Here is a 27797-nt window from a genome sequence, read left to right as displayed (position 1 = left end):
TCAATGGATTGGGCAGAAGAGAAGAAGATTAAGAATGATGCATAACTTCTTGTTGTCTGCTTTCATTTTCTGATGGTCAAACTCTCAATGTTTATTATTGTTGTATCGTGAGTTTGAGAGGGATATTAAAATATAATATAATATATCTGTAAAATATTATCATAATATTATATTATTTAGTTTTCTTATATTTCAATTATAATAGACGTAATCGATGTAACCATGAATAACAATTTAATACAATTTTTCATAGGTTCAATATAGAAATTTTTATCCATGCATTACCTCCAAGTTTATACTTTAGAGACATCTAAATTTGATGTTTTCTCTCTAATATATATTCAAAAATATCTCTTGAAATTGCTAAGAAAGACAATGTTTTACATTATAATATTTTGTTATTAGCTCATCCAATTGTATCTATTGAACGTTGGTAATTACCCCGTACTCTTCCAGTTCATAGAAGCCTTTCTCAATCAAGCCCCACAGACCCTTGCCCCGCAACAAGTTTTTTATAAAAGAACTCAAACTAATGTCTTCATTGGAAAACAAAAAGGGTGTTAAATAACTCATTTACTCAATCAAGACACTAACTCCTAGATTTACCAAGTCAACGCACACAAGCTCTTGTAGCTCAGTTGGTTAGAGCACCCGTTTAGTAAGCGGGAGGTCTTGAGTTCGACTCTCAACAAGAGCATATCTTATAATTTGTTTTTTATATCTCTTCTTCTGGCCTCAGGTTCACGTTTCAAACTCGTCAAACGACAAGTTATGCGTCTAATTAAATGATTAAGTGTGTTTGCAGACTAACACGTTTTTAATGATAATCTTTAGAAAGACATATGAAAACATTGCAAAATGTATCAATAATAAAATCGATAAAATTAAGAAATCACAATTTTAAGGGGACATGTTTAAGATGAACATGGTTGTAAACTATGAGGATGAGTTAGTCGTGGTCGCTTTTGTAACTTCGATTTTTTTTTTTTTTTTTTGTCTGTTGTGTTTATTTTTTTCTTGCATTGCGGTTTGAGTTTTCATTGTTTATGTATTATTGTAACTTATAATTATTCTGTTCATAACTTGAACTTATTTAATTTGTTTTTTTATTTAGGTGTCATGTACTTTATAAAATTGGAGAGTAAGACTATAACAGTATTTAAAGCAAAAAATATTGCATTATCAATATCATTACTAATATCGCAAAACACTAATAAATAAAATAAAAATAGTTCAATAACTTATGACTATGTTAAGAGAAAATTCAAGATACATCAAAGAATTGTCAACATATATGATTTTAAAAACACTAAAAATAAGAGTTCACTTCCAATCATGAACATCTATAGCTTGGTGTTCAAAACAATAGTGTGAACCGGGATATTAAAACATCAAAAGATTGAGAAATTCTGCATGTCTTCTTTGTAAAGCATTTTTCAAGCCCTTTTCAATTCTATGTATATTTAACATTTTTGCAAATTTTACAAGCTTCTATATTTTGATCTCCACTCATTTTTTGTGGAATAGATGGGATTTAACCATTGATTAGTTTTACATTAATATAAAATATAGTATTTCTTGTATAAATTCGAAATTTTAAAAAGCTTAGATCAAATGTATGAGAGTTATAATATTTTATTTTATTTTTTTCATTCCAAATTTATAAAAATTATTATTAGGAAGTTAGTTTATTACTTAGAATATCCTCCCATTTTTGTGTCCACTCTACAAATAATAAACTCTTACTATAAAAAGCCACTCATTAAATCATTTTTAAGGCCCAAAAGACTAAACAAATATGTTTGTCAAGTTTGAATTATTTATAATATTTTTTATTTAAAATATAGTGAATTATTTTTAAAAACAAATCCAAACCCATTATTTTGATTGTAATTCACAATTTATTTTCGCATTATAGAATTTAAAAAACATAACTTAGTAAAAATGCTTTAATTTTAGTTGAATTTATGCATTGAGTAATTAACTCACCCAAATTATAATAGGCATTTTTTTTTATAATCTCAAACTATTACAATTTTCTATTATATTGACCAACCGCGTTCACAACTAAATCAGAATATTAACTAAATAAATTATATATATTTATTTCTCAAATATATTGGAGAGTTCTAGTTAAAATTAACTTAAAAAATATATATTTAAATAAGTTATATGTTGAAATGCCAAACTTTCTTATTACACCTGTGAGGAGATCAACCGTCCTTAAGTTATCAAAGCTAGCACACTTGCCACGTGGGCCATTTTTTCAAAAAAACATAACTAACAATTAACACGTAAAAAGTAGTGCGTGTTCTGCACTCTCACTATCCACTACTATCACTACCACCCTGTTACTATACTGTTTTAACACGCGCTTGATTCGAGAGTGAGAAAAGTTTTAGTGTATTATTCTCCACAGGATTTCCGATTAAACTTTTGGCGTTTTAATGACGCATATAAATATGTATTATTAATCTCATTTTTAAATACCGAAATCAAATTTATTACGACACGTCAGAGTTTTGGTTTGATGATTCGGGTTTATTTGGTAAACCAAATTATTTAGTTAAGACCTTTCATTTTTTTAAATTAATTATCATATAATTGATTTATATATATACAATGAAATTTGGGTGAGGGAATAGAGAATGACTGGACGGTCCTATCATTTATTAAAAAAAATGAGTAATAATAGAAAGTAGAAAAAAACTTGACAAGAATGTATAAGAAATGAGCTATCATTTTCTAAAATAAATTGAAAATTTAATAATAAAAAAAAATTCAAATTTTTAAGTCCAATTAAAAAATGACAAATTTTATAGTAAGTCATTCAATTTCGAATTTTCTCACTCAAATTTATATCCGCGGGAAAGTATTGATAGAAATATGTAGGTAATGAAAGGACACATCATTTCCATATATATTCATGTCAATATTTTCCTGCTCTCTATCATTTTTTTGTCGTCTCGAATTTTTATAATCCAAATAATACTCTCAATTTTTGGTAGGTCTCTCAATTTTTGGTAGGTCGTTTGTTGTTCATACCTACCGGTTATTCTGATATTTTTTTTTATCGAATGTGTGTTTATCTTTTTCTTAACATAAAATAGATGAAGTTGTTAGATCTGGAGTTACTTTTTATTTGTTTAATAATGAGTTATTTGAATTGATATTCCATTTGGAGGACGTATGGTAGGTATCTTCACTTTTTTTATGGTATTTAATTATTTTGACTAAATGATTAGTTATCACTTGGCAATGATAAATTTTATTGTAACTCAAAATATTTGGTAAAGATTTTTCCAATACTTCTAAATTAGTTTATTTGATTTGTTCTACTTCATCAATCACCTTTATGGAACTCAAATGAGTTCTTATTTGGAGTCGCCTAAAAAATGCAAGATTATTGGATCAATAATTTTTTTTTTAAAGGTATATTATTTAATCTCTAAATTATCATTTAACCTTGATTGTTTAGACGATATAATGTATTATTTAAAATTTAATTTTGTATTCCTCTCTAAATTAACTCCTTCATTAAAAAAAGCTTTACTCTATTTTGGAATTTGTTTGATGTATATTTTAAATTTATTTATTAAAATTTCCATTTTCTTGATATTTAAAAAAAAAAATCTATATAAATGAATAATGATAGAGAGAGCGACGTGGACAACGATTTCGGTTCAAGCCACGGTGGAAAAAATTAATCATGTAAAAAGTTAGAGAGAAGAAAGTTATATTATTGATAGAATGGTCTCGAACATGGCCATGTTTCTTGACAGAATGGTCCTGAACATAACCATGTTCTTGACATATAAATCTTGAACAAGACCACGTTCTTGACAGAATGGTCTCGAAAATGACCATATTCTTGACATAATGGTCCTGAACATGACCATGTTCTTGTAGAATGCTCTCGAACATGGTCATGTTTTTGACAGAATACTCTCAAACATAGTTATGCTCTTGATAGAATGTTCTCGAACATGGTCATATTCTTGACATAATTCTTTTGAACAATGTAATGTTCGGAAAATAATGTTTCTCTTTTACTTTTTATATTTATAACTTTTACGTTATCGATTTTTTTTTTCTCTCCAATTTTGACATGATAATTTTTTTTACACTATCACTTTTTTTATGTGGCTGTCCAGATGATTCTATGAAATAAATTCATTCTAATTATTTAAATAAAACAATTATTTATCTATATAAATCATTGTTTTCTTATAAAATTCCATTCATTTCAAACTCTCGCTAACACACAGTGTTGACCACCTTAATGATCTTCTTCTTCATCTTCTTCCTCCCAACAAGAAAAAACCAGTCCAGAACTCATCAATTTCCATGGAAGATGAAAGATCAAATACATCACTCTTACCAAGTTTCACAACAACCAAAGAAGGAATAGCTTTAAAAAGCTTCAAATCATTCCTAACATGGATATGTTTAGATCAATCAAATCCATGGAAAACCACTCTCTCCTATTCAATCTTCTTCCTCCTCACAATCGCAATCCCAATCCTCAACCACATCATCTACGCCTCCTGTAAAACCTGCGATTCACATCACCTCCGTCCTTACGATTCCATTATTCAACTATCTCTCTTCTCCGTCTCCACTCTATCATTCCTATGTTTATCTTCCTTCACTCACAATTACGGCATCAAACGATTCCTCTTCCTCGATAAACTAGGTCATTCTAGTGATAAAGTCAGACAAGGCTACGTAGATCAATTACAGGTACACATTTCTTCTTCCTCCTCCTGTTCTGTTCTGTTTCTCAGATCTGAAAACAAACAATTTGATTTGCAGAGATCGGCGAAGATATTGGCGAGTTTTGTTCTTCCGATATTTGTAATCGATGGCGGTTATAAGATATGGTGGTTTGTTTCAGCTGGAAATGTATATGTTTACGATATGATAGCTTGCGTTTTGCAGATGTGTTCTTGGTTATACAGAACGGCGATCTTCTTTGTGGTGTGTGTTTTGTTCAGATTGATTTGTTATTTGCAGATTCTTAAGCTTGAGGAATTTGCTAGGGTTTTTGAGAAGGAATCGGATGTTGGTAATATATTGACGGAGCATCTTAAGATTAGGAGAAATTTACGGATCATAAGCCATAGATTTAGGGTTTTTGTATTGATGACGGTTGTTTTGGTGACGATGAGTCAACTTGCATCTCTTCTTGTTACTACTAAAGCTGGATCTACTGTTGATGTTTATACTGCTGGGGAACTTGCTGTAAGTTTTATGGTTATATGTTCAATTTTATTTGAAAATTTATCAAATATTGAATTAGGTTTGATATAAGATTTTTCGGTTCAAATCTACTGTTTCAAATTTGGTGTCCACCCTCACGAGTTAACATATTTTGTGAGGGTGGTACAGAATGAAGTACCAAATCTGGAACAGCAGATTTGAACCCGATTTTTCGATAAAAATGAATTCACCAATTGAATTTTTGACTTTTTAAAATCTCACAATTTGGGGTTGAAAATGAAATTTTGTTTTTGACTTAAAAGGTTTCCGAAATTCTAATTGATCCCAATAAAAGTCTAGATTTGACAATTCTAATTTTTTTTTTTCTTTTTAGTAATGATTTATATTCACTCAATTACTATTTGAGATTCGAATTTGGATAATTTTTACTGAATGAGTTTCGAACTTTGAATTGAATGAGTTTCGAACTTTGAATTGTGTCACATGATGTTTGAATTATAAAAAATTTAAGTTGTGTGAGTCTTTTCTGAAATGGACAAAGTATACAATTTCTTATTTTAAGATATGATTTTTATTTTTAAAATCAATTGATATTTAGAGATATTTTGAACTTATTACTTTTAAATTGAGTATTATTTTTGAGATTTACCTATTTTAATATGTTGAAGTTAGCTTTAATTACTAAAAATATGTGTAATCTAATAAAGATATGAAATTTTTTGATTTTTTTTTTATATTTATTTTAAAAAAATAATAATAACGACATAACTTTGTGTATGCTCTACAAATTGGAATGTATATGTGTTTTAAACTGTCTAATAAGGTTTTAATGACTACAAATTTGGATGTATATGTGTTTTAAACATACAAAACTGTCTAATACGGTTTGAATGACTTAAAAATGTGTTGTGAATAAGAATAATTGGAAAAAGAGATTTATTATTTTTGTTATAAATATGATAAATTATTTAAGAGAATGAAAATATTATGTTAAAATAACAAAACAAAAGTTTATTTGTTTTTGAGAATGTTTTAAATAATGACTAAAATTGTGATAATTTTAGTGTCATATGACACAATTCAAAATTTGAGTCACATTTAACAAAAACAACTTAAGTTCAAGTCACAAATAATAATTGAGTCGATTTATATTATAATTTTGTGAAAATTATTTTATAAATGTTCGGGTTATAAATCATCAAACAAATGACATCAAAAATGGAAAATATGTGTTTTTGTGTTCTACAATGAGTTACAAATCTGCATAATATTAAATTTTCAAAATATTATGATATCCAGTTATGTTCGATTACATTAGTGACGGGACTATTCATATGTTTAAGAAGCGCGACAAAGATTACACATAGAGCTCAATCCATAACAAGCCTAGCAACCAAATGGCATGTATGTGCAACAATCAACTCGTTCGATGACTTTGATGGGAACACTCCAACTACACCTTCTCGGGTTTCACATACTGATGCAAATTGGGATTCCGACAATGATGGTGAAGAAGAAAACGGGGATGATGATGATCTTGACAACACCAAGATGATACCAATTTTCTCAATCTCAATTTCTTATCAGAAAAGACAGGCTCTAGGTGAGTACTTTTGTTTTGTTTCATTGATTGGTTTTGTAGAAACAAAATGGTTTGGTTTAGTTTTGTTTGGATTTTGGCAGTGAATTACTTCGAGCAAAACAAGGCAGGGATTACGGTTTTCGGGTTTGTGCTGGACCGGACATCTATTCACATGATGTTTGTTATTCAAATGTCTCTCACACTTTGGCTACTAAATAAGACTATTGGCTTTTCTTGATCATGTCTGATTGGTTATATTAATATATTTGGTATTTTGTTACACCTATGAATGAATCTATTGTTATTACACCTAAGTTTGTAGTTCTTGATATACAATGTATATATAATCAAATATTCCGTGTTTTTTGCAATTATGTTTAAACTACTCTCGTGTATATGAAATTGTAATAACTTTTAAAAAAGTATATTAATAATCAAATATATTGTCAATTTAACAAATATGTATGGTTAACGGTGATTGAGGAAAGGGTTGAGTCATTTTTTATATAAATTTTAAAACAAATTTATTTGCTTTGTACATTCAATTGATTAAATGTATACTATTAGGTTTGTTTGAATATTATACCATATATATATATATATATATAATAATAATAATAATAATAATTCATATTTAACATGTTATAAATTGATTTTAAAACAATTAATTAAACAAAATTGAGTAAAATATATTAATATATAATAAAAAAATTAAATAAAATTTAAAATTAAGTATGAATTTATGTAAATCTATTAATTAATCATAAAATTAATTAATATATTACAAGTGTAGATAATTAATTTAGTTATTTAAATAACATTTATATCCGGTTTTACTACTTCAATTATAGTTAATCAAAATCCTACATCGAACCATATAAATTGAATAAAATGTTTTTCAATTCAATTTGGATTAATATAATGGTTCAAAATCGAAATAACAAAATTCTCGAGTCAACTCAATCTACTAAAAAACTACACACGTTTTATCTTTATCCATAACTTACCTTCACATATCCACTTAGAGCCGGACCGGCTTAGGTAAACCTGTATACTTTAAACCTATCTAATAAAGTAAAGAAATATTACTTAGTGTTTTAAAGCATAAAATGATATAATTTAGTGATTTAGGAGGAAAATTTAGAATTTTTATTTTGTCATAAGTTTAAAATCTCACTACAATCCATTTATTATAAAAAAAAAATTTAGCGATCAAAATCTCTACTACTATCAAAGTTGGGGCAGCCCAAGGTTCGGGGTCCCTGACTTAGTCCAAGTCTTTTTTGTAATGGATGACCCTATAAACCATAATCTATTGATATAGGGTGTAGATTCGGATGATTGATAGAAGAAAGACCAAACATGTCCCAAGCTTAAAAAACAAAGTTTTCAAATAATCCAACATCAAACAAGCTATAGTGTATATATATTGTATCCATCGAATCACAAAGCAAAACGCCAACTTCATTGGTATTTCCGGAGATTTGAGTCAAAAGTGATACAAAATTTCATATTACCCAAATAACTCAGATTTCCCCTGTTTCTTCCTTCTCCATCATCTCTCATAAATCAAATCCACCATCTCTAAGCTTGATCTTCATTCGCCATGGCTTCTGTAAGTCTTTCTTCTTCATCTTCTTCATTAATAGTTTCTGTAATTAACAAACTAACCAACCAATAGAAAGGACAACAGGTACCCAAATTTGGAAGCTGGGATGATGACAATGACGATATACCCTACACAACCTACTTCAACAATGCCCGCAAAGAAAAAACCACCAAAATCATCAATCCAAACGACCCAGAAGAGAACCCAGAAGCCTTCGCCGGTTCCGCCGGAGTCATCAAACAGAAGAACATCACCACTCATCGGACCAATACCGCCGGAAGTAATTCAGGCCATCAGGGTATCCGTCAAAATCAAAAAAGACAATCCAAGAAATATGACCAACAAAGTAGTTTGGAAAGTGGTAACTTTGTCCTGTCTTCGCCGGGGAATGAGAAACGTCGGACTGCCGGCGCCGGCGCCGGCAACAACCCATATGATGATCATGTAAAGCAATCAATAATTTCAATTGGGTTTTTGTTTTTGTTTTTGTTTATGTTTTTTGATTTTGAATATGATTTTGGTTTGTGGGTATAGTCATACATATCAGCAGCATCAGTTCCTAAATTTGGGGCATGGGATGAAATGGATCCAAATTCAGGAGATGGATTTACCGTTATCTTTAACAGAGTTAAAGAGGAGAAACAAAATGCAGCTTCTAAAATCCCACTACAACCGTCTACCTCTTCCATTACTCCGCCGCACACCGCCGCCGTCAATAGCCGTCAAAGTAGTAATATCAAATTGAAATCTAAGGTTTGTTTTTTGTTTCTTCTTTATTTGGGAAATTTGACTAAAGATCAAGGTGCCCTTATTTGATTTTTTGAACTGTGCATAAAAGGTGACAATTAATTTTTTTTTTTTTTGACGAAAATGCCTCCGTTGCGAAAAGTCTACAATCGCGAGACGCAATCGGTAATCGCGATTCAAAAAAAAAAGTTGCGTCTCGCGAATGCCGGTTGCGAGAGTCGCAATTGTTGATTTTTCACAAGGCATTGTCGACTTTTCACATGGCATCCAATTGCGTCTCGCGACAGGGACAATATCGTAAAAAAAAATATATAAAAGTGTCACACGCTCATTTAATTTTATGCGTTTATAAAAAAAAAAATCAAATAAGGTATCTTTAAGGCCATTAAATCAAATTTCTACTTTATTTATTATATGAGATTTTTAGTTTTTTTTTTAATTATGTTTATGAATTTGCAGATACTTTCTTGCTGTTTATTTCCGAAAGCCAAAGGTATGTAAGACAGGCAGCCATTGATGGGCTTCATCTTCTTCAAAGATATCTCAACTTCTCTTTTATTTTTATTTTTTTTAGGTATTATTATTATTATTATATTGGTTGCTAAAAAGACATTGTTTCAAAAAGTTATTTATCTTTCCCAATGTTTGTAATCTATTATTGACTATTTCTTCATGTTTTTAATAATAATAACTATATGTTATGCCAATATAAACTAACTCAAATTGTAAGATTGTCTCATTTAGGATAGATACATAAACTATTGTAATTGAAGGTGTTTGATTCAATTTTCATTCAAAAATACTTTAATTTGAAACATATCATTACAGAATAGTATGTTAACTTTTTATAAAAAAATAAAATAAATATTCTATCGGATTTCAAAAATAATAAATTAAGTTAGTATATTTTCACAAAGGGTGATCATTCAGGGTTCTATGAGTAAGAGAGCTTTTAAAATATTTAAACAAACTTAGCTTACAAAACACTTGTAGCTTACCAATATAATAAGTATTTACTTTCTAATAGATGTTGTTTTAATTCTAAGTTTGTTTTAAAGCATGTCAACAACTCCCCATATTAAAACTTTGAAATTATTACAATATTTTTACTTCTTTTTTTGGTATTAAGCTTATAAGAATTGGTGGGTATATTCTAAACAAATCTATGTATGAGTTGTATTAGGTTTAAATATAAGAATTGGTGGGTATATTCTAAACAAATCTATGTATGAGTTGTATTAGGTTTAAATAGTATAAAATTATTTTTATTACCTATTAAACTTTGTGTATCCAAATTTAAAAAAAAAAAATGTATAATATGCTAATAATCTTAGTGATTTTAAAAATAAATATTGCCTCTAGATTCAATTCTCTCCCTTAAAATTTTTCATTTTTTAAATTAAATATATTATCAAAATAAAGAAATAAAATCTAATGAGGTAACTTAATTACTACTCAACTCAACGTGAGAAGGGTCTTACATAAATAATAATAATAAAAAAAATTGTTCGGATTATCAAATTAAAACTCAATTGAGATTTTGGATTTTTTTTTCTTTCCAAACTTACTTTTTTTTTTTTTTTTTTTTTTTTTTTTTTTTTTTTTTTTAATTGAAATTTTGGACATTTTTTTTTCAAAACTTACCATTTGAAGTTTCATTTATTAAGGTTATACAAAACGATTAACGATTTTAAACGTCGTTAACTTATTATCTACGTAAGACTTATAAATAAATAAATAAATAAATAAATAAATAATTAATGTAACTAATTTAACTACCAAATTTCAGCGAATTTAGGGTTTTGACGACCGATTCTCTAAATTTCGGTAGTCAAAAAACAATTAATTCGCTGAAATGCGATAGTTAAATTAGTGAAAGTGATATTTTATTTCTTTATTTATAAATGTTACGTAAATAATAAGTTAACGACGTTGAAACCATTAAAACAAAATCTCGTTTTTATAATTTTAACAATAAATATCTCCAAATTGTGAGGTTTGAAATAAGAAGTCCAAAATTGACCAAAATAAAGAGCTTTAGTTGGACAAATTGATATTTATTTATTTAAAAATATCACAAATTCTTTCTAGTTAAAGAATCTCTTTCTAATTGTTCTTGAACAATTAGGAAATTCCTTAGAAGAAATAAGAGGTTACGTTTCTATTGATATGGTCCTCAATCCCATTAGGAGTACCTTCACGAATGAATATAGGACTGATATTTGAATGTTTGTTTGGATTAGCAAGAAGTCTATGTTACGACTTAAATCTATAACTAGGGTTATTGGTTCTTGATCTCAAAGACCAAAGGAGAAATCTGTGTTCAAAGTGCAGCGGAAAAATTATGAGAAGAAAAATTCAAAGATCATAGGAGAAAAAGAAACAAAGATGGAAAAAGAATATTATTAGTATACCTGACGAATAGCGAAATCAGAAAATACAATTGAGATAAACAAACTTTCACAAAACTTTTCATTTATATCCAATTAGGGAGCGAGATCAACATATATATATAACAACTGAATTTACCAAAAATTTAGTTACAACTGCTACAATTGCTAATTGATATTGTAACCAATGTCATTTTGTGAATAAAAAAACATAGTGAAAATATAATCATATAATAGAAAACAAAAAATAGAAACCCTGCAACAATATCTAGCCTAACTACTTAATTGGAGATTACAGGGTGAGATTATATTTAGGGATTGTAACATTATCTCATCCATCAAATATTTGTCGTCCTCGACGAAGAGATTTTGGCTTGGTTTATCTCCACGTTGCTAGCATCTCTTGGCATTGAATACTTATCACTTCAGTATTTTCCCATGTCTGGTCTTCTGTTTATGCCCCTTTCCAATTGATCAACAACGGTCCTTTCATTATTCAATGCGTCATTAAGTCTTGTTCACCCACAATACTACTTTTCATGTTAGTTCATGCACAAAGGTGGGGAATTTCTACAATGCCAGTAAAGATCCCTTAAAAGTTTTTCAATTGCGTAACATGGAAGACATTGTGTATCTTGGTATATGCTTCGAGTTCCAGCCTTTAGGCTACTTCCCTAATCCTTTCCAGCACTTGGAAGAGCTCAAAATACTTGGGTGAGAGTTTTTGGAATAACTTGAGCGCCGTCTATATGGCTATAGTTTCACCAATGCCCAACTTCCCACCTCAAAAGCAAACTTCTTTATCATTTTATCATGCAACTAATTCTTACGATTCTAGACTCTTTGCAAATAAAATTTCAGGAGTTGAAGTTTGGCTTCTCTTGCTGCCAATGACACATCCACCTCTTTCACTCTTGAGTTTCCTACAACATATTGTGTGTGGACAAGGGGAGAGTATCGGTATACTATTTCGAAAGGGGTTGTTTGTATGGCTGTATGGAAATTGATGTTGTACCACCATTCAGCCAAAACCAGCGCACCCAATCTTTTGGATTTTGATCGGCCATGGAGCGTAGATAAGTCAACAGGAACTTGTTGATAATCTCGTTCTGGTCATCTGTCTAGGGTGATAGGCTGTGGACAAGGCCCGTTGAACTCCTTGCATCCTCAAGATTTCCCGCTAGAAAGTACTCAAAAACATATTGTCCTGATTGCTGATGATAGTTGTTGGAATTCCATGGAGTTTTAAAACGTTGGCCACGAGGGTTTCAACAACTGTCCGAGTAGTGAAGGGATGTTGCAAACTCATAAAATGAGCCATTTTGGATAGTTTGTCTACTACCATAAATATAACAATTTTCCCTTTTGACTTTGGTAAGCTCTCGATGAATCCATATTAATCGATTCCCAAAATCGATTGGAAATTGCTAAAGGCTGTAGCAGACCTTTATATGTTGAATTTATTTATTTATTTTTTTGTCACACTTCGCAGATTCAACGAATTCTCTAATATCCTTTAACATCCCGCGTCAGGAGTTGATTAGTTGCATCTTCTTTTGGGTGACCAATGTTCCTGAATGCCCCCCTCTACTCCCAAATGCATTGCTACAATAAGGGTGGTTCTGAGCTCGTTGTTCTTTCCCACAATTAGCCAATCCTTTTTTCTTAGTATCCCATCATCATACAAAAATATGGCTGAGTGTCAGCATTTGAACGAATTTCTCGAATGATTTTGCCTAAGTTGGGATCACCTTCATAAGCTTCGTGAATCTGTTTTTAGAAAGTAGTGTGAATGTGTGATATATGAATACCCCTGCACATTGGACTCCTATTATCCTCCTAAACAATGCATTTTCCACCAGGTTCTCTTTCCCCTTTTTATATTGCACCACGAAATTATATCCTTCTAATTTATAAAGTCATTTCTCTTGGGCCGGAGTCTGTACTCTTTGTTCCATCAGTTATTTGAGGGTTACATGTCTGTATTTACAATGATCTATTTGTACCTTAATAAGATCTCCATTTATCCACAATAAAAGTGACGGTCATCAGTACCGCACAAATTCTAGCTCCACTTGCATCAGTTTCCACCACAAAGAGAATTCTGAAGTTGGGCAGCGCCAGGACTGGAGGGGACATCATACGCTGCTTCAACCATAGAAATGTCTCTATGCCTCTTCATTCCATTCAAATTGTTTTTTTTTCAGTAGGACAGTAAGGGGTCGGGCTATGGAATCATAGTCTTTGATAAATCTTCGATAGTATCTGATTAGTCCCAAGAACCCTTTCAATTGCTTAACAAATTTTAGAATCGGCCAAGTACTCATTGATTCCAGTTTATTCGGGTCAATAGCCACTCCATTTTAATCAAATATATGGTCGGGATAAGAAATGACACCCAAAACTAAATTTTCCCTTTTTAAGGAATAACTTGTTTCATTGCAATATTGACAGGACTTAGTGTAGATAGAAGATATGCTCATTCCAACTCGGGTTGTACACCAAGATGGGTTGTACACCAAGATGTCATCGAAAAATACCAGCACAAACCTTCTCAGAAATGGCTTCAAGGTTGCATTCATTAAACTTGGGAAATAAGATGAGGCGTTGATTAGGCTAAAGGGCATCACGATAAAATTGTATAGGCCTTCGTGAGTTCGAAATGTTGTTTTGTGACAGTCACTTGGGTGCATCCTTATCTTATTAAACCCATAACGCAAATTCAGCTTGGAGAAGATCCTAGACCTGTGCAACTATTCCATCAACTCTTCAAGGACAGGATATGAAACTTATCATTGATGGTTGTTGAGTTCAGTTGCTTGTAATCAATACACAACCTCTAGGAAAAATCTTTCTTCCAGACCAGCACCACAGAGGCAATAAAAGAGCTTTGGCTTCTTCTAATGACTCCCCTGTCCAATATATCATTTACTAAATGTTCAATTTATTTCTTTTGTAGGGCATGATACTAGTATGAATGTTGACACATAGCTTATGTGCCTTCTTTTAGTGGGATTCGATGATCATGTTCCCTGACTTGTGATAAGTCTTCAGGTTGCTGAAATATCAAGTTGATTCCTTTGAGCAGTCACTGAAGGTCTTCAGGAATCTCTTTTGGTGTCAAACCAATTTTTACGAAAGTGAATCAATCATAGTAAAAAAAATTGGCCTTCATTTTCACTCCTTATTTGAGCCATGGAAGAACATTACATTTCTTTAGTAACTTCTCTAATTGGTTGTCTTGTATCAGGTTGATTTGTGCATGTGATATACCCTTTAAGACAGATGTTATTCCTCTTTTTCAAAAGATATGGTCAACTTCTCAAAATCTCATGACTAAGGACCTAAAGTAATCAACCACTCGATTCCCAACGCAATATCATACCTAGTCATAGTAAGCACCTTCATATCCGTTTGATCATCTTTACCTTCCATTGAACATTTCAGATCTTGGTAGATGTTGGAGTCGTCTACCACTCAAACTGATAGTACCTGTGTGGACAGGGTATCGTGGCTTATGTTCTTTATTATCCTTCTATTTATGAAGTTATGAGTGTTGTCTGTATCAATCAGAATCACCACCGGCAGGTTCCCAATCTTGTCGAGAATCTTGAGTGCTTGAAAATTATTAAAATCGGTCAATGCGTGCAAAGAAATGAAAGACTCTTCCACTGTCTCAGGCTGTAAAAGAGGATAATAAAAAACGGCTCTAGAGTGGGTTCTTAGAAATATGATAAGTCTTCTTGGTCATTAGCCGAGAGCCCGAGACCATGAATAACTTTGATTTACACTTTTGGTTAGACTCTCATTTTTCATTGCAGGTGTAATAGAGACTCTTCTTCCTCTTTTCATCTATTGTAGTCGAGTCTAATTGCATAATGTGACCTTGGTTCGCGTTGGAAGAAGACACATAAGATGAGTTTGGCTTGAAGTATATGGTTTTATTGGTGCTTGACCATACCAGTTTAATATTGGTTGGTTTGGGCAGCAACGGTAGTTTAACGTTGTACAAGTGTCTGCTGCTCAACAGGGATTTGTATGTCACTTCTTGGACATTGGTCATCGACATGGCTTCATTTAAGGATCTGGAAAACTGTAGTCTGATCACATTTGCAATTTCCTCCCTCAATTTGGACTGGTAGCAGTCTATAACATACTTCTTGTGCATACTATACAGTTTTGGGGAATTGACATGTATCAGAGATTGTATTTTGAACATAACTGACATATTTCAGGTCCATCAATTGTCTCATAAGGGTGTCATATATGGAAGGACCGAACTACATCAAAAGGTCTTTCTTGAGCACCTCCCACGCATGGCTTCTCTATGCTTACATTGCTGAAGATATGACTCATACCATATTCTGAAATCACCAGTAAAGTGGATGAGAGCAATGTCAAGTTTAATTAAATCAGTAGTCTTGTCCACCCTAAAGACTAATCAACATATAGAAGTCCTTCCAGATTTGTTCCATCGAACCAAGAGAAATCAACTTTCGTGAGTCGGGTTAGAGGAACATACTGTTGATGCTGATGGAAGGGCTTATCGCAAGAATGGCTCTCATGGTAAACAACATAATCATAAGCCCTGAGACAAGGTTCTTGGACAAGAACATACCCTCTTTTTATGGATGTCAATATGTCTTACGTGTCATTGAACTTTTTATCCATATTATTACTCAATTCATTCATATTTTCTTGTAGGGAAGTTTGCATTGAAATTGATTGATGGGTTACATATTCAATTAGGGTTTTAAGAGCATCCATCTCAGCTTGCTGTTGGGTTTCTATCCTTCCATAACCGTCTAGATCTGATACAAAGTTGTTACAACTTAAATCTGTAACTAGGGTTATTAGTTCTTGATCTGAAAGACCAAAAGGGAAATCCGTGTTCAAAGTGTAGCGAAAAAGTTATGAGAAGAATAATTCAAATATTATAGAAAAAAAGAAAAGAATATGAAAAAAAATATTGTTAGTATACATAACAGTCCAAAACGAAGAGCAAAATCAGAAAATACAATTGAAATAAGCAAATTTTTACAAAGTTTTGCATTTATATTCAATTGAGGAGTGAGTTGAACATATATAACAACTGAATTCACCAAAATATTTAATTACAACTGTTAATTGAATTTGTAACCAAAGTCTGTTTGTGAATAATAAAAACAGAATGAAAACAAAATTATAGAACATAAAACAAAAAACAGAAATCCCACAATTATATCTAGCCTAATTGCTCAATTGGACATTGCAATTGAGATTCTATTCAGATATCGTAATAGTTTGCTAAACAAACATTATTGTATAACGCATTTTGATTAGAGATATGAACCAATCAAAACTTCTAAAAAGTTTGTGTTTTCTGAAATATATGAACACTCAAATGGGTATTTGAACCAAAATATTCACGAATCTAGAATTTTAAAAAGAATTACTTTTCAAGTCTAGAAAAAATACAATAATTTGTTTTAAATCCAACCTTTTGTTAAAACAAATAAAGAGATCCTCAAATGACTGACTATTCCACTCTTAATAAGTTAACTGCTATATGGTTTTGTATATCTCACAAAAGTAAAATAAATAAAAAAAATAAAGAGTATTGGCTTAAAACAAGATTTTCAAAATCACAGCCCTAATTAATTTGACTATTCCACTTTTAATAAATTTTTTTTTTTAAATTTAGCTTGTGAATAAAATATTTATTTTAACAATATTATTATACACATGTGGTATTTTAGTGAGGAGCAAATAGCAATAGCTTCCCACTGATAGAGAGCGACGGAGAGGAAAAAGAGATTCCATGGCGACTTCCAAGGTTAAAGCTTTCTGGAATCACCCGGCTGGCCCTAAAACAAGTACGTTCATCGATTTCCTTGCCCTTTTATTCATTTCATACACTTTGATTATGCTTTATATGTGTAGTTTGAATCTCCGAGATTTGTAAACTCGTAACAAATCCGATTATTCGAGACCCATCTCAGGATCTGTACTCCAAATCTGAATTCAGGATCCAATTGCACCAATTCTTGTAACAATTGTCAAATTTCGCCTCATCCTTTGATGGGTTTTGATTTCCTGATCCTTATTGACATTCCAACAACATTTAGAACACAATAGAATTTAGGGCAACTTGAAAGGAAGCCTGTTAGTTGAGAATTAAGGTAAAAATGCCATTAATCTAGAAGAGACCTAAAATGATCAGTCAAGAAAACCCTAGAACAGGGAATTGAGAGATCTCACATTGGTTATAAATAGGAATTGATATGGGGTTGTTTGGTTGGTTACCTTCTTGAGTAATCTTCTGTGCTTTGTTTGGAAAACCGGTGGAGGGGTCGATGAACTCATTGATCTTCTTGAGGATCTCCGAGCTCTTTGTTCGTTGGTGAGCATTTTTTGTTTATGTTTTCATTATTGATCTCTAATGGTTAATCTCGTTGTGTTTTGGATGTGTTTGGTGGCAACGTGAACACTCGTGTTTTTGTATTATTTTTGTCGTGCTACGTATAAACGACTATTATTTATATGGCATGGACCTTATTCAATCTGTTCTTCATACTATTCCATTATTATTGATCTTTTCAGTTCATTTCTGGGCTCCAACGTTTAAGTGGGGCATCAGCATTGCTAATATTGCTGATTTCAACAAAGCACCAGAGAAAGTTTCTTATCCTCAGCAATTGGGTAATGAAATAATGCCCTAATGATTTGTTATTTTTTTCATTCATATTACATTCATGTCGTGTTTACTGTTTACTGGTCTTTTTTAATAGCTGTAACTGCTACCGGGCTGGTCTTCTCGCGATACAGTACTGTAATCACTCCGGTGAGTTTGTTAGCTTCCGAGTTGAAATGGATTTCCTTATCTTGTTGTTATGTATGTTCCATAAATTTTCTTTTCAACTGCAGAAAAACTGGAACCTTTTTAGTGTCAACATAGCCATGGCTACAACAGGCATATGTCAGCTTACTCGAAAAATCCAGTAAGTCTATATTTGATTCACCTCGGCTTAGCATGTGATTTAGAACTCAATCGAATCTTGAGTTTTGGATGGTTTGTCTTCTCTATGATTGCAGTCACGACTATTTTTCGAAGGAGGAAAAAACTGATGTTGCCCAAGAATGATGACGATAAAATTGATCGCTATAATGTAACTGCGATGGATGCACACATTTTTAGATACTTTCCAATAATTTTGCGATTTATGTTTGTTTCAGATTTTTGTATTTTCCAAACCTAAATTTAATTGATGCACCAAATGTCAGATGCTACAATTATTTCAATTGTCTTCCTGTTATAAATCGCATTTTTCTTCAACTGCGTTGTGGTTTGAAAAAAGATAATTCAGTTATTGTTTGTCAAATGCATTATCATAAACATATTTAGTAAAATTCTGATTCTATTATTGGTCAATGTGAAGTAGGGATTACTCGCATATATCTATATCTTTAGTTGGTTGATTGAGCATTATAGGTCGATGAGTCGACCCGGTTTAACTCAGCATAAGACAGTGATTATGACCAAACCTAAGCAAGGCAGGTAAGTACCGACTAAACCAACCCCAAACTATTCAAAATAAAACAAGGCGGGCAAGTACCGACTAAACCCTAAGCCCAAATCTCCCTAATCCCTATAAATAGAAACATTCATTGACACAGCATAAGACAGTGTTTACGGGAAGGCAAGTACGACTAAACCAACCCCGAACTATTCAAAAGAAAAGCAAGGCGGGGAAAGTACCGACTAAACCTACATAAGCCCAAATCTCCCCTAATCCCTATAAATAGAAACATTCATTGACCAAGCATAAGACAGTGATTATAAATTTTACGGGTTGACCCGTGGGCAAGTACCAACTAAAGCTAAGCCCAAATCTCCCCTAATCCCTATAAATAGAAACATTCATGGTATTCTTTCACAAAGTATACAGACATGAAATAAAATAACACTTTAACAAAATAACAACTCTTAAAGCATCTGAAAACCATATTGAAATATTAAGCTAGAAAATATATCAGTAGAGCTCCTAAAAAGGGCCAACAAAATAACAGTCTAATATGCTTGTCTGTCACAAAGATGAAAATGGCATAGAAAAAAGAAACAACTTGTTTAGCTTTTCTCTGGCTAGAATTCGACCAATTACATCACTATGAACTTAAAAAAATGCCCATATCCATCAATATTTGGCACCACTAGAATTTTACTCTTCAGTTTCATCATCATCGTCATCCATCTTTGTATCCATGCGATGATCGCCATCATTAGCCTTCAAACCCAAATTTAAGTCCAATAAATTTTCCTTCGTATCTTGCCTCTCTACTGGATTATCATCTTGATCCTTCATATACAGCAAGTAGCAGTAGCCATACAATCAACAAAAGCAAACACAATAAACTAAAGATCAGCAGTCGAGAATTTAAAAAGATGGAACAGAGTGAGTTAATGAGCTGTTTTAATATACATTATTTTTTTATCGTCATAATAATCTGTAATCATTATCCAATAGAAAAACTTTATACCAAATAAAACAAAGAATCACACCGTAGTGTGAAAAATGATCTAGAAAGTAATCTTTACACCAAATGAAACAAATAATAACACTATTATCTGGATCATGATCCAAAACAGAATCATGATTAGCGAATTTTCAAGGGATCATGATTGTTTAAAATATTGTGACAATATACAAGTTTCCAAATAGGTTCAATTTGTATAAGTTTACCTTTGACATCACAAAAAGCAAAAACAAGATAAAATTTTCCTCGCTGAGAAATAGCCATAGTTCTTCTTATGACGCACTACCCTTTAGAGAATGGAATTCAACTCGCCCTAAGAAACTCTTATCTAAATGCAGAAGAATAAAGGCAACATTTTACAGAATATTGTATTGGATTACCTGATTTTCCTCAATGGTTGCATCATTTATGTCAGGTTTTTCATCTAGTCCATTATTCGCAGAACTTGACTCAATATTCTCATTTGATTTTTCCTCATCATTAGCTTGCTTTGAATCACTATCTTTCTGATCTTCCAAAACAGCAACCTGATCACTCACACAACCAAAGTAAAAGTATCAACTAAAGAACCGGTTGTCCATACGAGTTATCACAAAAAGCATTATCGACAAAAATCAATCAAACTCTCTCTAATGCAATGACACTTTTATTTTTCCTTTGATTCTTCTCTACTATCTAACTCACATCTTCCATCTCCCATCTCATTCTCCAAAATCATCTCCACTTCCATATATCATTCTTGCTTATTCAAGCTCTATTAAGAGTGTCAACTGGCTATTCAATCTAACATTATAAGAACATAGAAGACACTACTTAGTTAAAACAAATACACCAAATCTCCATAAAGGAACGGTTCACTATAATTTAGAAACCCTAGAAATAGAACGCCTCTACATGATTCGAACTATCATACAGTCCAGAGACCATTTAATCCAGACAGGGTTTAGAGTTTTCCTCATCATTAGCTTGATTTAAATCGTTATCTTTCTGATCTTCCAAAACAGCAACCTGATCACTCACACAACCAAAGTAAAAGTACCAACTAAGGAACATTATCGACAAAAATCAATCAAACTTTCTCTAATGCATTAAGACTTTTTTCCATTGATTCTTCCCATCTCATTCTCCAAAATCATTTTCACTTCCATATATCATTCTTACTTATTTTCAAGATCTATTAATATTGTCAACTGTCTATTCAATGATGCAATTCGAAATTCGGCTAAGTTAACTACTTTTTATAAACCCTAGAAATTGAACGCATCTACATGATTCGACCTATTATCAAAGAAAAAATAGAATTCTACCGGGAAATATCGGAATCTGCGCTTAGTCGGCTCTTCTTCAACAATAACGGAGCCATCTTCTGTAGAACCCTTGCTTCCATTGTTCTGGCTCTGAGTAACGGGAATCCACTTGAAGAGAACAAGATTCGAAGTATCATTGCCGTTTGTAGTGTAGTTATTACTATGATTATGCTTTGAGATGATGTTTATGCTAGGGTGACTCCATTTCTTCTTCCATTTCCTGACTGGTCCACTGAATACGGTCGATGTAGGGGCATATCGGCTAGATGGACGACCGAGACGTGCGCCGGCTCCTTCCATTTTCCGGCGATCGATTCAGATGATTTCACGATCGGTAAATCAAATCAAAGAAGAGATGAATGAAGTTCGTTCTTTTTCTCGATCGAAGTTTCTGATTTCCAATTGGATTCTTGGATATTAAGGAAATAGCAAATAAGTCCTTGGTTTAATAAATATTGTTCAAATTAAACCATTTAAATAGATGATTTTAAGGGAGTATTATGGCCCAATATTTTCAAATTTAGGCCGAGGGGGGAATTTGACAATTTTCTATACAAATAAAAAGATATATAATATATATATAATGATGTTTAATTTTCAAAGTTTTCGAACAGTCGAGAGTTGTAGTTAATTTGGATATATATGTAAGAATAATGGATACTTGGATCAGATTGAGTTAAAAATAAAATAAAAAATGTTATAAGTATATTTCGAACTTGCAACATAACCAAACAAATACAACCCTTTAACCAACTAGGTTAATAAGATTTTATATTTTAAATTCAACACAAATTTAAACACGGGACCTTTTAACAAATTCAATTTTTTAACTAACTATATATATATATATATATAATAATACTTAATTTTTAAAGTGTCCGGATTGCGGGTCGAAATCTGTGGTTAATTCGGATATATATTTTAGAGTAAATTAAAAATGCTATCACATTTTAATCGTAATTTTTTCTTAATTTTTATATGATTACTCGTTTTTTTAAATGAACAAGCTACCTAGTTTTTTTTAAATGTTGTAAGCTAATCTATACCAAAAAAAAAATATTGATTCCAATCCTTGAACATTTTTTTTATTCTCATCCTTTCAACTCACCTTTTAAACATTTGAATATATAATTCACCTTTTAAACATTTGAATATATATGATGTAACTTTCGAAAAATACAAATTGTAAATAAAATTGAAATAATTTTTTTAGAAGGGATGGAGCGCGCGGAAAGCCTAAAGCCGCATACCAGAGATTGCTGGGAAAGAGGCTGAACCAGATACGAAGAATGAGCGCGACATATACCGTACGCTCTTTTCCCTCTCTATAAAAGAATGGATTCGAATAGAAAGTGACTCCAGATATTCATGAGCACAGGTGAGACATGACAACCTACTAGTCTTAGAATCGAGTTAGACCGAAGATTTTCTTTCTTCGAGCGATCGTGCGAGACTTTTTATCATCTTTTTTGTTCAATAAATGCTAATCGGGAGAGAAGATAATATAAAACAAGCTTTGTTGGCGAAGTATAACCTTCGCCACGGCATTGTCACTTCACTCTATATCTCTTGAACCGAAAAAGACCTGGTCATGAGCTGTCTTTCGAGCTGGGAGAAAGCAATGGTTTTTCACATTCAAGTATGAAAGAGAGTGCGACTTGAGCTTCTTTTTAATTAACTCCTCATTAAGAAAAGCACCCTCACTGCAAAGTGATTTCCGAAAGCTCCCAATAGGCCAAGTAGCCGCAACTATTATCATGCTTTTAGTAGGAAGGAGCTGAGCTCTAGATGGGATTCACACGCTGCTTCTTCTTTTATATTTATTTACCCGCTTCCTAACCAGTTCCGAAAAGGTTCGTCATGTTAGATTTATTGGACTAATAAATATAAATAATGTGTTTGGGCTATTTTTTTATTTGGAATTCAATAAAAATAATAAAAATAAAGTGATCATTAAGTATTTATTATTTTTTATTGAATAAGTCACATAATTAATATAATTAATAGTGGTGTAAAAACCATCAATTTATTTATTATTTATGATGGTTAAATAATAAATAAATAAATAAATATAAAAGGGTTGTGGTTCTCCAATTCACATAGCCAGTTTTCATTTTCTCATTAACCTCCATCGTAAGAGAGAAGAAGGGAGAAAACCGCTTGTAGAATCGGAAGAGCAAACCCAAACTCAAAGATCTTCATCATGAATTCAGGTACGCTTCCGCTTGTTTAATCAACTTATGGACATAGAGAAATTTTTGTATTAGGATTGTGATTCATCCATGATATTATCTATCTATAAGATTATAGATTAAAGCCTGAAAGAAAGGAAATCTAATATGTATTTGTTTCAAATCATGAATTTAGGATTCAAATCATCATCTCTAGGTTAGTTTGTTGATATTAAGATTTTTCTTTTATGATATCATATTATGATTAAATCATGAATTAAGATATCGTACTAAAGATGATGATTTGAAGAAGAATGATTTTTTGGGTTTGCGATTCTGGTCATAAATTTTTTTTTTAAAATAAATAATTAATTAAGGACTAAGTCTAACCGTTATTATTTAAATAATAAATTAAAGATTAAGTTTTGAAAAGTTCAGAAATTTAATTATTTATTTAATAAATAAAGATTTTATTATAAATAAATCAGTTATCTATATATATTATTAAATATATGTATTTACAGAAAACTGTAACCGAAATATATATTATTGAATATATATAAAATAGTTAATTATTATGTGATATATATTTATTTATTTGGAAAATAAAAAAATATATATATAATTAAAGAATTATATATATATATATATTTTTAAAGAATTATATTTAAAATATATATACGGGTTATCTCTTTCATAATATTATGACGTAAATAAAATAATATTAAGAAAATAATTAAGAATTTAAGGAATTAAGAATTTAATTAATAAATTCAATTCGGGTTTTTTGAGATTTAAGAAGTTTATTATTCTAACCAATCAATTGAAACGACATATTACCAAAGTAATCTATCTTGTGAATGTTGATTCGGTATATAGATTTTAAATGATAAGTACGTCTGTAATTCATGCGGAAATTATATCGGTCCAAAGATAGATTAATATTGTCGGGCCGAATTACAGAAGTACCTGTGATAATGAATATGTGACGATTATTCGGTTCCATGTGAACAATAATTCAATCCAAAGATAGAATCATTGTTTGACAGGATTTATTGTCAGTATTTGATCATTGCACAAAATATCACTTACAAGTTAATATTTCTGTCCAAAGACTAAATATTAATGTTGTGCTAGATATTTTTTTTGTTGATGGAAAAATCTCAATGTGAATTTATTAATAAAGATGTGAAAAATGTGTTCATAGTATTTTTTTTTTGTTTAATTTCAGTTAATGCTTCCGCATCTACAATATCTGCCAATGTCAATTTTATTTCTATACTGAATGGAAATAACTTTAAGGATTGGAAGGATAATGTTTTGATTATCCTCGGGTGTTTGGATCTAGACCTTGCGCTTCGGATTGATCGACCCATTATTACGGATCAAGGTTCCCTTGTTGAAAAACAGGACCTTGAAAAATGGGAAAGATCAAATCGCATGTGTCTAATGATCATTAAGCGAGGAATTCCAGAAACGTTTAGGGGTGATATTTCTGAAGTCACTAATGCTAAGGAATTCATTGAGGAAATTGAGAAACGTTTTGCAAAAAACGATAAGGCTGAAACAAGCACGCTTCTTGCGAGTTTGACCTCAATGAAGTATAAGGGAAAAGGAAACATAAGGGAGTACATAATGGAAATGTCTCACCTTGCTTCAAAACTAAAAGCACTAAAGTTAGAGCTTTCTGATGAATTGCTCGTGCATTTGGTTTTGATCTCTCTTCCTACACAATTTAATCAGTTTAAGGTCAGTTATAACTGTCAGAAGGAGAAATGGACTCTTAATGAGTTAATTTCATATTGTGTGCAAGAAGAAGAGAGATTGAAGCAAGATCGGACTAAAAGTGCTCATTTGGCTTCAGGAAGTAATTTCAGAGATAAAAAGAATAAAAGGAAGAACCCTAAAGAAGCTGTAGGTGGTCCCGTGCAAAAGAAACAACAAACTAAAGAAAATGAGGAATTTAGTTGTTTCTTTTGTCGGCAATCCACACACTTGAAGAGGGACTGGACTAAATATCACGCATGGCGTGCAAAGAAAGGTGAATCTCTTACTTTAGTTTGCTTTGAGGTTAATTTAACTTCAGTACCGAGTCACACTTGGTGGGTAGATTCTGGTGCTACTACTCACATTAGTGTTTCTATGCAGGGTTGCCTGAGCTGCCGAAAGCCAAGTGATGATGAAAGATTCATTTTTGTGGACGATGGCAAATCAGTTGAAGTTGAGGCTATTGAGAATTTTAGATTATTATTAAGAACTGGTTTTTATTTGGATTTGAAAGACACTTTTGTTGTACCGTCTTTTAGACGGAATTTGGTTTCTATTTCTGTTTTGGACAAATTTGGCTATTATTGTTCATTTGGAAATGGTCAGTTTAGTCTTTCTTTAAATTCAAATATTATTGCAAATGGTTCTTTGTCAGTTTATGATAATCTATATTTACTTGATACAATTGCCTCATATAATGAAACTTTGCATACAAGTAATCGCGGTACTAAAAGAAAATTAACAACTGAAAATTCTGCATCAATATAGCACAAGCGTTTAGGTCATATATCTAAACACAGAATTGAAAGGCTTGTAAATGATGGAATTCTTGATTCTCTTGATTTTTCCAATTTTGAGGTTTGTATTGGATGTATTAAGGGAAAGCAAACAAACGTAAGGAAATTGGGTGCCAACAGAACTACAGACTTCTTAGAACTCATTCATACTGATATTTGTGGGTCATTCCCTACGGCTTCTTGGAATGGTCAACGATATTTTATTTTGTTCATAGATGATTATTCAAGATATGGCTACCTTTATCTCATTAGTGAGAAGTCCCAAGCACTTGACGTGTTTAAGGCATACAAAGCTGAAGTAGAAAATCAGCTTGGTAAAAGAATTAAAGCTATCAGATCTGACCGTGGTGGTGAATACTATGGTCGATATGATGGATCAGGAGAACAACGTCCGGGACCATTTGCTAAATTCCTAGAGGAATGTGGAATTGTACCTCAATACACTATGCCAGGTTCTCCTCGCATGAATGGTGTATCTGAGAGACGAAACAGAACTCTTAAAGATATGGTAAGAAGCATGATTTCTCATTCTACTTTACCGGAATCTCTCTGGGGAGAAGCAATAAAGACTGCAGCATATATTCTCAATAGAGTTCCAACTAAAGCAACAACTAAAACTCCTTATGAGCTTTGGACCGGTAAAAAGCCAGTCCTAAAGCATTTTCATATTTGGGGATGTCCAGTAGAAGTAAGGCCTTATAAGCCTCATGAAAAGAAATTGGACTCCAAAACAGTTAGTTGTTACTTTATTGGATATTCTGAGAAATCAATGGGTTATAAGTTTTTTGTTCCCACGAACAGAACTATTTTTGAGACGGGAAATGTAGTGTTCTTCGAGGATATTGAGTTTGAGGGGAGAAATACTAAGGAATTTGTATTTGAACAGGAATTTGTTCAAATTCCTATAATTGCTACTGATGATAATCATAAATTTATTTATGATATTAATCAAGAAGCAATTCTAGAACTTCAAGACAATAATACAAATCTTCCCATTGAAAATGAGGTAAACATTCCTGAAGAACAAACTCAACAACCTCAAGAACAAATGTCATTACGGAGATCCACGAGAGAAAGGAGAAATGCTATTTCGGATGACTATATTGTATTTCTCCAAGAACATGAGGATAGCGTTGAAATGATGGAAGATGATCCTATCAACTTACATCAAGCAATGCATAGTTCTAATTCTCATAAATGGATTATTGCCATGAATGAAGAAATTAAGTCTATGGAAGACAATGACGTTTGGGATCTAGTCTCATTACCGGAAGGTGCGAAACCTATTGGTTGTAAATGGATATTTAAAACCAAAAAGGATTCAAAGGGTGATGTAGAAAGATATAAGGCACGTCTTGTTGCAAAGGGTTTCACTCAGAGGGAAGGTATTGATTTTACAGAAACCTTTTCCCCTGTTTCGACAAAGGACTCTTTTAGGACGATCATGACATTAGTGGCGCATTTTGATCTTGAGCTACACCAAATGGATGTTAAGACTGCGTTTCTAAATGGAAACATTGATAAAACAATTTTTATGAACCAACCAGAAAATTTTGTGGTGGGAGATCCAAATAAAATGGTTTGTAAACTAAAGAAATCCATATTTGGTCTCAAGCAAGCTTCTCGTCAATGGTATCACAAATTTCATGAAATTATTATCTCGTTTGGTTTTGAAAGTAATTTAATTGAT

At 31.7% G+C, this 27797-nt stretch overlaps 3 protein-coding genes and 1 non-coding gene across 4 annotated transcripts; 3 read left to right on the top strand and 1 right to left on the bottom strand.

Moving 5' to 3' along the window:
- The first annotated feature begins 623 nt into the window (after nt 1-623).
- On the top strand, nt 624-697 carry TRNAT-AGU. The gene has a single exon. It is a non-coding gene; the product is annotated as a tRNA-Thr (tRNA).
- Nucleotides 698-4258: 3561 nt separating this feature from the next.
- LOC124942139 lies at nt 4259-7127 on the top strand. The gene is made up of 4 exons (XM_047482568.1): nt 4259-4743; nt 4816-5244; nt 6523-6826; nt 6907-7127. Exons 1-4 carry the CDS (start codon nt 4348-4350, stop codon nt 7041-7043), a joined length of 1266 nt encoding a protein of 421 aa, XP_047338524.1. The 5' UTR covers nt 4259-4347; the 3' UTR covers nt 7044-7127.
- Nucleotides 7128-17272: 10145 nt separating this feature from the next.
- On the top strand, nt 17273-18863 carry LOC124942182 (mitochondrial pyruvate carrier 3-like). The gene is made up of 5 exons (XM_047482640.1): nt 17273-17406; nt 18134-18232; nt 18322-18374; nt 18458-18531; nt 18626-18863. The coding sequence occupies exons 1-5, from the start codon at nt 17352-17354 to the stop codon at nt 18672-18674; spliced, it is 330 nt and encodes a 109-aa protein (XP_047338596.1). The 5' UTR covers nt 17273-17351; the 3' UTR covers nt 18675-18863.
- Nucleotides 18864-19525: 662 nt separating this feature from the next.
- Nucleotides 19526-21764, bottom strand: LOC124941891 (kinesin-related protein 4). The gene is made up of 3 exons (XM_047482260.1): nt 21373-21764; nt 20446-20592; nt 19526-19887 (listed from the first exon to the last, which is right to left on the bottom strand). The coding sequence occupies exons 1-3, from the start codon at nt 21670-21672 to the stop codon at nt 19750-19752; spliced, it is 585 nt and encodes a 194-aa protein (XP_047338216.1). The 5' UTR covers nt 21673-21764; the 3' UTR covers nt 19526-19749.
- Nucleotides 21765-27797: the final 6033 nt, after the last annotated feature.

Source organism: Impatiens glandulifera, chromosome 6 (assembly GCF_907164915.1).
Source record: "Impatiens glandulifera chromosome 6, dImpGla2.1, whole genome shotgun sequence".
Taxonomy (NCBI): Eukaryota; Viridiplantae; Streptophyta; class Magnoliopsida; order Ericales; family Balsaminaceae; genus Impatiens; species Impatiens glandulifera.
This window is presented reverse-complemented; position numbering and strand designations above follow the sequence as displayed.